Source organism: Amblyraja radiata, chromosome 1, assembly GCF_010909765.2.
Source record: "Amblyraja radiata isolate CabotCenter1 chromosome 1, sAmbRad1.1.pri, whole genome shotgun sequence".
In the NCBI taxonomy this organism is placed as follows: domain Eukaryota; kingdom Metazoa; phylum Chordata; class Chondrichthyes; order Rajiformes; family Rajidae; genus Amblyraja; species Amblyraja radiata.
In genome coordinates, this window is record NC_045956.1 from 15,527,636 (window position 1) to 15,540,126 (window position 12,491).

Consider the following 12,491-nt stretch of genomic DNA (forward strand, 5'->3'; position numbering starts at 1 on the left):
CACTTCTCCAATTCTGACTCCTTGATTACCTCTGAAGTTAATGGCTCCACGATTGGTGGCCAGGCCTTCAGTTAAGGGCCTGTCCCACTTTCACGACCTAATTCACGACCTCTGCCGAGTTTGCCCTTGACTCTTACTCGCAGCATGGTCGTCACAAGGTCGTAGGAGGTCATAGGAGGTCGTAGGTAGGTTGTGATGCTAGTCATAGGTACTCGTGGCATCAAGTGGGTCGGGGCGTTTCTCTAGCCTGATGTAAAATGTCCCCGAGTAAAAAAGTTTGTGAATTAGGTCGTGAAAGTGGGACAGGCCTTTTATCTGGCCCTAAGCCCTGGTAATTTCTCCCAAACCTCTCATCTCTCAAGATCTATTCTAAATTATTGACCAACCTTTTGGCTATTTGTACTAATTTCTCCTGGGGTGGCATTAGTTACCGTTGACTTGCTAACAAAAAAGTGTTTTAGTATCTTAAGGATGCTATGTAATCTGGTCATTGTTCTTGTTGGTTAGTGAAAGATCTTATCAGCAGATTCTGAAACATAGCATCATCCAAATGGGCTGGCTAAAAGACCAGCCCATCTATGCTGCTGCACCCGCTGAGTTTCCCCAGCATTTTTGTGTACCTTCGATTTTCCAGGATCTGCAGTTCCTTCTTAAACACTAGAACTGATACCTGGAGTTCTTTCCCTGTGCATGTGTAATCTTTTAAATGTGCACTGAATACCTCAGAAAACCAGGGTGCAGATAAGGTTTCGTGTTTAAAAACCTGAGTCCACAGAGCGCTTGACATCCTGTTGTGGTTTTTTAACATGCAATAGCTCCAAATTAATGTCACCCGCTGTTCATGTTGGTTGCATTACCCTCATTCACAGCAATGCACTGGTTGGCTATTTTAAAAAGTAAGGATGTGACGTCAGCAGGCGTAGAGAGGATTGGGTGAGATTACTTTATTTGTTTGAGGTGTCTTAACTGTTCTTGAAAACCACAGTTCTCATTTTGTGACTTGCGTGCCTGTCTACACCAGAAACCATTGTGGAAAATGAGAATGGCGTGTTTGACATTTTCTTACAAAGTGCTCATCGTTGGTGGTAGGCTCAATCTCTATCCTGTAATTTTATTCAATGTAACGTTATTTTTCTTAATGTTCCCTAAAGGATGTTGTGCCTGTGTACGAGGTGTGTTTGGCTATATGTAGAATTCTCTGCCACAGAAGGACAATTCACTAGATGTTTTCAAGAGAGAATTAGATTTAGCTCTTCGGGCTAATGGAATCTAGGGATATGGGGAAAAAGCAGGAATGGAGTACTTCTTATCGAGTCCACGTCGCAAGATTAGAAATTGTTCAGCCAGAGCAAAACACACTTCTTGGCATCTGCATACAATTGCGTTTTGGGCTTCTTGTGCTTCTTGTGCTTCTGATACGGGGTACTGATTTTGGATGATCAGCCATTATATTGAATGGCTCGAAGGGCCGAATGGCCTACTCCTGCACCTATTTTCTACGCTTCTATGTCTATGTACTTTCTCTTCTAAAATTAAATTGCTTACTTTTTATCATTCCATGTTCAAATGATTACACCACATGGCCTCCTCTAGAACAAGGGTGACTCTGCCTCCTTTCCGAAATCTGATGGTATTATCAAGTGTTATTTAGGAATTGGCTGGAATTAGTTACAAATTCCAATCTTAGGTTCCTCACGTCGACTTGGCTTGTGTGTTCGGCTGAGAAGTGAGAAAATAAAAGGCTTCTGAAAGATACACCTGCCAGTTCTTGAACTCATTGAAAGAGTTGCTATCATTCTCTGTATGTCAATGCCCTTGGTGTGCTGGGTGTGGATGAGGAATCAAGATAGCATAAAACTTGTGTGATCGATGGTTGGCATGGACCTGGTGGGCCGGAGGGCCTGTTTTATGCTCTGTCCCAAAACTACACTAAACTACCTTAACAGCCTTGTCTGGATTTAAGGTGGAAAGGACTTTGCACGTAATTCAGTGGCATATACAAGTCCAGATAAAATTATGATGTGCAAAAGGAAAATAATTTTTTTGTGAACAGCTAAGTCAGAAATTATGACAAGTCTGGCAGTCAACCTAGGTGTGTGATCTTAATTGAATTTGCATTGTGATATTCTGGAACAAAGCATTTTAAAAACCACGCTGAAGGGATTTACCGGCAGACAATGATTTTTTTCCGCTGAATTAAAATCAATAGTTGCTATATTTCTCTTGAGTAATCAGCAGCGGGCATTAGTTTGTCACTAGTCATTGGATGGGTGTGCAAGCCACATGCTAACAAATATTGTGCTGCATATCTGCATATCGCTGAGCATTTCAGTATGTGACTGGTGATGTTTATTCCGAACATTAATTATTCCTTTACTGAAGCCGTAACAGGCATGAGTCTAAGAGACAACTGCTACTGGAGGGATGTTACTGAAAATCAAAGCAACGCAGGTTGTTTTCCAACAGACAATGTATAGAAGATAGACACTAAAAGCTAGAGTAACTCAGCAGGACAGGCAGCATCTCTATAGAGAAGGAATGTATAGAATGCTATTGTGGAATCCAATCTTTAACAAGCAAGGCCTTTCATAAGTTAGATCAGAGCTGCGTCAGACAAAGCTATTTCCAAAACAAAACGTCCCCGTGCTCTGGCCCAACGGGTCGCACTTAGTCTAGTATAGATGTAAACTACTGTTAAAATATTACAAAATAGAAATGATTTAGTCTTAAAGGAAGTGTTAATTGTGCTGAAAGGAGTCATAATAAATATCACAACAATATTTCATCATTAAACAGCGTTGACTAGGCAACTATACAAATGATTCTTTTGTTACATGTTGGAGTAGCAACTGAGTAGTCTGAGGCATCTTTTGTAGAACACACCCGTTCACTTCAATAAAACATTCAGATGGTGTATGTTTATCACATAGGAAAGTGGGGGTGACAATTGAATATCAGTCCTGTTGTACCAAAGAAACTGTGTGAAGATTCGAGTGCAAGGGTGGGGCTCTTTGTTCGCATCAAGTGCTCAAAATAGGACTTCAAAGTAGCTCATTCTAGCTGAGGTAATAAATGAGCCATTGTTTCCATGAAGTGAGTTGAACGTCACAAAAAGCCTTTAAGTGTTGTATTGTCAGCAGAAACGTTGATGTTGTGTTGAAGTCAGGTACACTGAATTTGCAGTCCCCGAAACAGTGACATTTCACAGATAACATGACTGAAGGTCAGGAAACACTATTCGTGCTTTTTGAGAAATTTAACGAGAGGGCCCAAAAATAAGACAGTCTTTTAGTAATGGAGTTAAAGAATACTTTTAAATACAAAGACAGCAGGAAGTTTGGAGTTCTTCTGAATTAAAAAAAAAGATGTATGATTAGTTGTTAATTTTAGTCTGAGATAGTGTTACATAGAACATAGAACATAGAAGAGTACAGTACAGGAAGAGGCCCAACAGCCCACAATGTCTGTACTGAACATGGTGCCTACTTAACCTAATTCCTTCTGCTCACATGTGATTCAAATCCTGCACATTCAGGAAATGTACCACCTGCACACCCACCTAAAAGCTTCAGATACCTGTATGCCACGTTATATCTACTTTCACCATCATCCATGACAGCACACACCACTCTTTATGTAAAGAAAACTTGCCCCGCACATCTCCTTCAAATTCACCCCCTCTGACTTTATAGCTGTGCCCTCGACTGTTTGATATTTCCATCCTGGGGAAAAGTTTCTGCATGTCAACCACAGCTATGCTTCTCAGTAATTAAGAATAAGCGGTAGGCCATTTAGGACTGAGATGAAGAAAAACTTTCCACCCATAGAGTAGTGAATCTGTGGAATTCTCTGTCACAGAAGGCAGTGGAGGCCAATTCACTGGATGTTTTCAAGAGAGAGTTAGATTTAGCTCTTAGGGCTAAAGGAATCTAGGGATATGGGGAAATAGCAGGAACGGGGTACTGATTTTAGATGATCAGCCATGATCATATTGAATGGCGGTGCTGGCTCGAAGGGCCGAATGGCCTACTCCTGCACCTATTTTTCTATGTTGCTATGTTTCTATTTTATAAACATCTATCAGGTCTCCCCTCAACTTCTGACACTGAACAGAAAACAATTCAATTTTATCCAACATCCTCATAGCGAATGCCTTTCATCTAGCCGGCATTATGCACCTCTGCAAAGCCCCTATATCCTTCTTGTAAAGCTACAAAAATGTTCCTGACTTTTATGCTCAATGTCCCAGCCAATAAAGCCAAACACACCATAGGCCTTTATCACTCTATCTGTTTATGTTGCTACTTTCAGGGTGCTGCGGACTGGGAGTTCAAGATCTCTCTGTACATCAATGTCACTAAGGATCCTGCATTAACTGTATACCTTCCCCTTATATTTGACTTCCCAAAGGCCAAGACCACCCATTTGCTCAAATTAAACTCCGGCATTTCTTTACCCATAACTGTAACTGATGTATATTCGGCTGTACCATTTGACTGCCTTCTTTACTATCCGTAACTCCACCAATTGCAATGTCAGAAAACATATTAACCAACTCATCTACATTTTCATCCAAGTCATTTCTATTCATCAGAAGCATCAGAGGCCAAAGCACTAATCCCTGCAGAACTCCACTGGTGTCAGACCTCTGAATAGAATAGCATGCATCCACCTCTACCCTCTGTCTTCCATGCATAAGCCCGTTCTGAATAAAAACTACCAACTCACCATGGATCGCATGCATCTTAATCATCTAGATCAACCTACCATGAGGGACCTTGATAAATATCTTAATAGAGTCCCATGTAGACAACATTCACTGCCCTAGCGTCATCAATCACTTTGTTTCCTCTTCAAATAACTCAGTCCAGTTAGTAAGACATAATCTGGTCTTGCCATAGCCTTTACGGACTACCCCAAACTGGTCGATTCTCTTCCAAATGCAAATAAACCCTACAACTCAAAGAACCCTCTCCAATATTCTCCTTACCACTGATGTGAGGTTCACTGAATTATAACTTGCAATATTATCTCTATTTCTCTTCTCTAACAAGGGAACAACATAAGGTACTCTCCAGTCTTCGAGCAATCTCCTCTCTTGCCTCTCTCAATAACCTGGGATTGGGATAGATGCAATCAGGGCCTGGGGTCTCATTCATTGTAATGCTCCAAGCAAGTGTATTAAGAGGTGTGGGAAAAGGGAGTACATGAAGTAAGTACACAGATGAGGCATCTTCTTCAGTCTGAAGAAGGGTCTCGACCCGAAACGTCACCTATTCCCTCGCTCCATAGATGCTGCCTCACCTGCTGAGTTTCTCCAGGATTTTTGTCTGTCACAGATGAGGCATGGTTAGATGGGAAAACATGCTTATGCTTATGGAGTAAGTGGCCTATTTCTGTTCTAAACTGCCAACACTAAATATCTTCCCCAAATAACTGTCAAAAAAGGCTATCAAGAACATTATTGGAACCATGGCATTTGTATCAATAGTTACACTGCAGGGTAACTTTGGTGAGGATACACTTGGATTCATTAGAGAAAGGAGAGATATTGAAAAATCATCTTTGTTTCTTTACTATCTATGCAAGGAAATATGATAATAACCCCCATTGATATAGGTGACAATAATAAACCAATAGCAATAGCAATGTTAAAGCAACTAAATAAGAGAAAAAAGTGCTTCATTAATTTGGATGAGATTGTTATCCATTATTTGTGATGGTAAACAATGCGTTCAAAAATACAATGACTCAAATACAATACAATAAAATGCTGGAAACACTCACCAGGTCACAATGGGTGGCACAGTGGCGTAGTGGTAGAGCTGCTGCCTTACAGTGCCTGAAACCCAGGTTCGATCATGACCATGGGTGCTGTCTGTGTGGAGTTTGTACGTTCTTCCTGGGACCTTGTGGGTTTTCTCCAGTTTCCTCCCACACTATAAAGATGTACAGGTTTGTAGGCTAACTGGTTTTGGTGAAATTGTAAATTGTCCCTAGTGTGTAGGATAGTGTCAGTGACGGTGTGATCGCTGGTCGGCGAGGATGTGGTGGGCTGAAGGGCCTGTTTCTGCACTGTATCTCCAAAGTCTAAAATCTAAAGTTAACAGCACTTGTGGAATCAGTCAACCAAAAGAATGGCATCTTTTCTTCAGTCTTGTAGGGAAGGACTATGGAGTTGAACTTTGTTTAAGGCCTGCTGTATTGAAGATAGAACATCCAGTAGATAGAGAACTCTTTCCTATCTGTGACCAAATGGCATACGTTCCCCTTCTTGGTACATACATTCTGTGATCTGTGACATGGTCATCAATGGAGAGGCCCTGCGGGGGAGATGACTGTTAGTCCAGAAAAGGTGTGGTAGGTTCAGCAGAGAGCTTTGTGCCTGCTCAAAGATTTAGACTTTAGAAATACAGTGAGGAAACCGGTCCTTCGACAAACCAAGTCTGTGCCAACCAGCGATTCCCACACACTAGCACTGTCCTATATTCTATGGACAATTTACAATTTTAACCAAAGCCAATTAACCTACAAACCTTTGGAGTGTGGGAGGAAACCGGAGCACCCAGAGAAAACCCACACGGTCACGGAGAGGATGTACAGACTCTGTACAGCGAACACCAGTAGACGGATCAAACCCGGGTCTCTGGCGCTGTAAGGCAGCAATTCTACCACTGCACCACTGTGCTGCCCATTATCAGTTCATGTATATCAACAGTGAAAACAGCAACAGAGAAGGAAACGGAGATTTGTGGCCCTCTAGTATTTTCAGGTCTTAAGGAAACAAAAGACTGGAAAAAGCATATAAAGTAAAACAGGCAGGTTTTAGTTAACTTTTAGTTAACGCACTGAATTCACACTGCATTCATTGTTATAAATGGAGGATTCCTTTATATTTCTCAATATCTACATTTTATACTCTTGGGTTGAGCAATGTTGAGCAATGACCACAAACATGACTCTTTTACCCAGAATCCTTCATTGCAGAGTTAAGTTTCAAGGGTGAGAATAACTTTCTAACTCTAAGCTTTCTAACTCTAAGCTTGTGGCAAGGAGGGTTGACTATTCTGCTGAGTACCTGCAGAATATAGCATGCACCATCCACACAAATTTCCATTTCACATCCATGGTAGCCAGACGTCTCATTGGGAATAAAAACTCAGACGATTGCTCCAACTGTGCTTTTATGTAGGTATGTTGCAAAGCCTACCTGAAGTGTCGCTGAAAATCTGTCGCTGCGAGTGTGCGCGATTTTGGCGCCGTTTAGAGGGGGCGGGTTTAAAACGCGATTTTCTCTAAGCTGTTCCAATCGAAAATGTTCAGCCTAGTTAATTATTAACGAAAAATCGCTGAAAGACCCCGTCGCAAAAGCTATTATTAGGTTTAAAGGCCTTGAATAATAGTTATAGTAGTTTAAAAATCAATCTCTAAACCCGCGACCGCCAGCAACCGCAGAGTCTCATAAAGCAAACCACAGAAGGTTGGCTGTATATTTTTACATTAAAAAGGGCTTCTAAAGATCCCTTTATACAAAGTTTAATATTGCGAGTAGCTCATTTTGGGCCCATTATATCCCGCAGTATTTTTCTGGGCATTTGGGGGCACAAATCTACCGCAATGTGAACGTTCTAAACCAGCGCGTTCCACAGGGACCCACTGGAAAGCTGATTTAAATGGACATTTATTTACAGCAATTAAACACAAAATCCCTTCCATTTGGCCTATAAATTAATGTAAATGAGATTTTAAAATCATGTTTTATTGTGAATTATTTGTGAATATTATTTGGACATTTAGGCTATTTAAAAATGTTAATCATTTATTAAGAAATGGATAGATGTTTAGATCTAGTAATTGAAGTCTGAAATTAGCTACAATTAGGTAACTAACTAATTATATGCTTTAATTTCAGGTCATCCAAGTAAGATTATTTTATATTTGTTTCAGAATGCTTCAATCTATGATAACTGAAAATTTCATTCAGTTCTCTTAATTTTTAAGAAAGTTATGGGCTTTTGACTGTTCACGATCACAGCTTTTTTGTTATGTCCATAGAAAATCAATAGGGAACAAGATGCTAATTTCCCAGTATGAAAATGGCCATAGCTTTTTAAATACTTGAGATATGAAAGTGAATTAGGTGTCAAATTAAACTTATTTTTATGCTTTATCTGATGGGATAAATTACAGACTTGATTTTTAAAATCTCAAAATTTTGTAACATTGCTATTTTATGAATTTGGACCTCTCTAAATTTCAATGGCTCCACTCATGATGTCATTCATAATTGGATTAAAATTCCATGATGTCACTGAAGGGCTGCACAAATTGTCTCCTGCAGGAACACAAACATTGAAGTGGAAAAGTAACTGAGAATTAAAAAAAAAATCTTTCTTCAATTTGAGGTTTAAATTTGGTCTTGTTCTTAAACTGAATAGCTTGCTATGCTTCATCAGAATTCACCACGTTGGTGAGTCTGGAGTTACATATAGGCCAGCTGAGAACACAGATTTTATCCCTGAAGGATATCAGTGGAGCAGGCGGGCTTTTAATTCCATATATTAAGTGAAATGAGGGATTTGAAGCTCAGTATGAATTTTTAGCCCAGCCCTCTGGGTTACTAGTCATTGACACTGGTAATTTATTTCACAGCACTTGCTGCAATTTGGTCGACTCTGTTGAACAAATGTATCACTTCAGTGGGAAAATGATATTATAAAGAAACATTAGGCACAGCTGACGCCATAAACTTAGTCCTTACAATACACATTGTCCAATTGTGCATTTCAACAGTAAAATGTAACTCTGTTAATGCTAACTGTGAACTGTGAATCATCTTAAATGAAAATTGTGCAGATTTTTATGTGTGAAACCTTGATGGCTATTGGAGATACTTTCTTTACTGAAACGACAGAGGGTTGTGGTCAAAGGACAACAATATTCAGGCTGGAGGTCTGTGTTCGTTGGCAGCATCTCCGGAGAGAAGGAATAGGTGACGTTTCGTATCGAGACCCTCCTTCAGACTGTCAGGGGATCGGAAAACAAGTGTTGACTATAATATAGAGAGATATAGAACAAATAAATGATAGTTGCAAAAAAGTAACGGTGATAAACGAAGCAGGCCATTAGTTGCGAGCTAGGTGAAAGCGGGTTATAGACAATGAGACTCAACAAGATGAGTTAGTGGCTAGAATGTCTTGGGTGGGAGAGGGATGGAGAGAGGGGGGATGCAAGGCCAAATTGAAGTTAGAGGAGTCTCATTGTCTGTAACATAATCTCAGTTTATGAATCTGTACTGATCTATTAATTGAGATTTCTATAGGTTTTGTGCAAATCCCTACTCCAGGATAAATTAGACTGGCATTTTATTACACTTCTAAGGGAGTAATATTATCGGAAATGTTGTCTTTCAAATGGGACATACGAGGTCCCATAAACTATTTGAATCTAGGACTTTGGTTAGGTTGCATTTGGAGTATTCTGTGCAGTTCTGGTCTCCCCATTACAGCAAGGATGTCGGGCCTTTGGAGAGGATGCAGAAGAGGTGTCCCAGAATGTTGCCTGGATTAGAGGGTATCAGATATAAGGGGAGGTTGGACAGATTGTTTCTTCTAGAGCTGCGGAGGCTAAGGGGAGATCTGATAGATATACATAAAATTATTAAAATTATGAGAGGCATAGTTATGGTAGGCAGTCAGAATCATTCCCAGGTTAGAAATGCCCATGACTAAAGGGCATAGCTTTAAGGTTAGAAGAACAAAGTTTAAGGAAATGTTGGCATAATTGTTTTATAGAGAGTTTTACAGTGTTGATAGAGTGTATTGGTGCCTGGAATACCTGCAGGTGTGGCGGTGGAGCAGATATGATAGTGGCATTTAAGAAGATTTTGTAAAGGCACATGGATATGCAGGGAATGGAGGTGAATAGGTCATGTGTAGACAGAGGAGATTAGGTTAACTTGGCTTCTTGCTCGGCACTGGCATTGTGGGCTGAAGTGCCTGATCCTCTGCTCTAATGTTGAATGTTCTATGATCCAGTAATGCCTTTCCCAGAGTCATGGCCAAATGTTTATACCACAAGCAACAGACTATTGGTCTTTCATTGACTAGCTCTTTGCGGAATCTCGCGGCTTGTAAAGATGCTGCATGTAACTGAAGTTTGACAGAGGCTGTACTTCAAGGAAATCCATTCATGGCTAAATCTGTTGGAATGTCCTGATAACATGGTGAGACACTGAAAAATATTTATCTTCTTGCTTTCCCTCTGTGTCATGCACTCACCACAGACGGCTTAATAAACTTAGCAGTTATAATTTGCAGAGCAGTAGATCAGTAAGTCCTGTTTTAATATGCAGGCCACATCTGCTGATTGCAAAGATTCAGTGAGATCTGGCACACACCAGTACAGGGCTGTAGTTGTACGTTTGATTTCCCATGGTTGCTGGCATGTGAACTGGAATGTAAGTCAAGCATTTTTATCAATGATCAGTTTAGTTGGCTCCTTCACCACTGTGCAGCTGTACTGTGTGATAAAGTACTGGGCTATGGCGTACACGAATGCTGAAGATCTGATGCCCCTGGGAGCTGACCAAATCTGCAATTAATCTCACTGCCTCTGGACTAAGGTGGGAAACAAACGAACAAATGCTCCATCAAACTCTCCGGCGATTCCTCATGCACATTTTTGACGTGGGGTAGGAAGGCTCTCGATAGGCTGCGGATCCCGTCTATACTGGAATAATATTCAACATTAATTATGAAGATCAATTAGATGGCAAGATTACTGGGAAACTGGTGAAGACATAAAATTGTCTCATAATATGATACCTTCAATATGATACATAAAAGGAGTACCCTCATCTTCCTTGCTATAGACAGGATATCATCAAACTGGAAAGGATGCTGAAAAGATTCATTAGGATGATACCAGGACTGGAAGGCTAGGGTTATAAGGAGAGGTTGGATAGGCTGGGACTTTCTTTCCCCTGATATGCAGTGGGCTGAAGAATGACTTTATAGAGGCAAATAAAATCACGATAGGCATTGGATAAGGTGAAAGACCACAGATTGTAGCCTTTTTTCCAGGAATGAGCAGCCTAGAACAAGAGTGCAAAGGTTCACGCTGCGATAGGAATGATTTAGAAGATACCCAAGGGTCAAATTCTTCTCAGAGTATGAGGTGCGTACAAAATGATCTGCTAAAGAAAACTATAGAGGCGGTTACGATGGTTACTTTTCAAACACATATAGACAAGTACATAAGTAGAAAAGATTTATGGTGCAAACAGCAGACAGATGGGACTAGTTCAGTTATAAAATCTGGGACACGTTGGACTGAAGGGCCTGTTTCTGTTCTTTATGACTGTGATTCTATGACTGTGAGTAGTGGGGAGGGAGGTAATGGGAGTGATCATCATTCAGTTTGAGGTGAGAGGTAGAGAGGAAGAAATGTTAATGTTGACAATCCACATGTTAGGCCGTTAACAACACAAGGTATGGCCACCATGTCTGGAGTGATTAAAAGGAAGGAAGCAGAATACCTTGAAGGATTGTGGAGCCGGTAGATTATGGAAATAGGAATGGGGAAGGCCAGAGAGTAATTTGAAAGCATAGCTATGATTTTTAAAATCAAAGCGAGTAAAATTATTCACGTATGTGCTGAATTGGACAAGAATTTTGTTATTCAAATATTTCTCTGGATAAAGATTTTTTTTCTGAAAATGAGGCCAGAGTAGAGCAACTAATAGAGCTTCTGTCTCACAGCGCAGGCAACCTGGGTTCAATCCTGACCTCTGGCCTCGGCAGCCATGCATTTGCATGTTTTCCATTGGACTGTGTGGGTTTCTGCTGGGTGCTTCAGTATCTTTCGAAAACGAGAGGATTGGCAGATTCATTGGCCACAGTGAATTCCCTTAGTTTCGTTTTTTAGTTAAGTGTGTGGACAAGCAGTAGAATCTGCTTCACACTAAGAAGTTGATGCGAATGTGTGATGAATAAAATGGAATTAATGTCAGATTAATAGGTCGTGGATGGTTGGTGTGGTCTCAAAAGGGCCAAAGGCCTAGTTTCTATGCTGTATTTTTCTGACTTTTTGGAAAAATAAAATAAATCATAGCTCATGTATTTATATTGTTTTTGGTTTATTACTGGTATTGGCTGTGATGGCTCCAATACCCAAAACCAATAATGTTAAGATTAGATAGGCCACTGTGAATAAATGTATCCCAAATTCTTAAGGGATTGGACAGGCTAGATGCAGGAAGATTGTTCCCGTTGTTGGGGAAGTCCAGGACAAGGGGTCACAGCTTAAGGATAGAGGGGAAATCCTTTAGAACCGAGATGAGAAGAACATTTTTCACGCAGAGAGTGGTGAATCTCTGGAACTCTCTGCCACAGAAGGTAGTTGAGGCCAGTTCATTGGCTATATTTAAGAGGGAGTTAGATGTGGCCCTTGTGGCTAGAAGGATCAGGGGGTATGGAGAGAAGGCAGGT

The 12,491-nt window shown here is 40.6% G+C and overlaps 1 protein-coding gene across 1 annotated transcript in view; it reads left to right on the forward strand.

Annotated features, from left to right (window-relative positions):
• The first annotated feature begins 935 nt into the window (after positions 1–935).
• LOC116971201 overlaps positions 936–12,491 on the forward strand; it is a 149,311-nt gene continuing 137,755 nt past the window's right edge. The window contains exon 1 of the mRNA XM_033018169.1: positions 936–1,085. Within this exon, the coding sequence (XP_032874060.1) occupies positions 1,037–1,085 (49 nt within the window). The 5' untranslated portion in view covers positions 936–1,036. The remainder of the gene's footprint in view (positions 1,086–12,491) is intronic.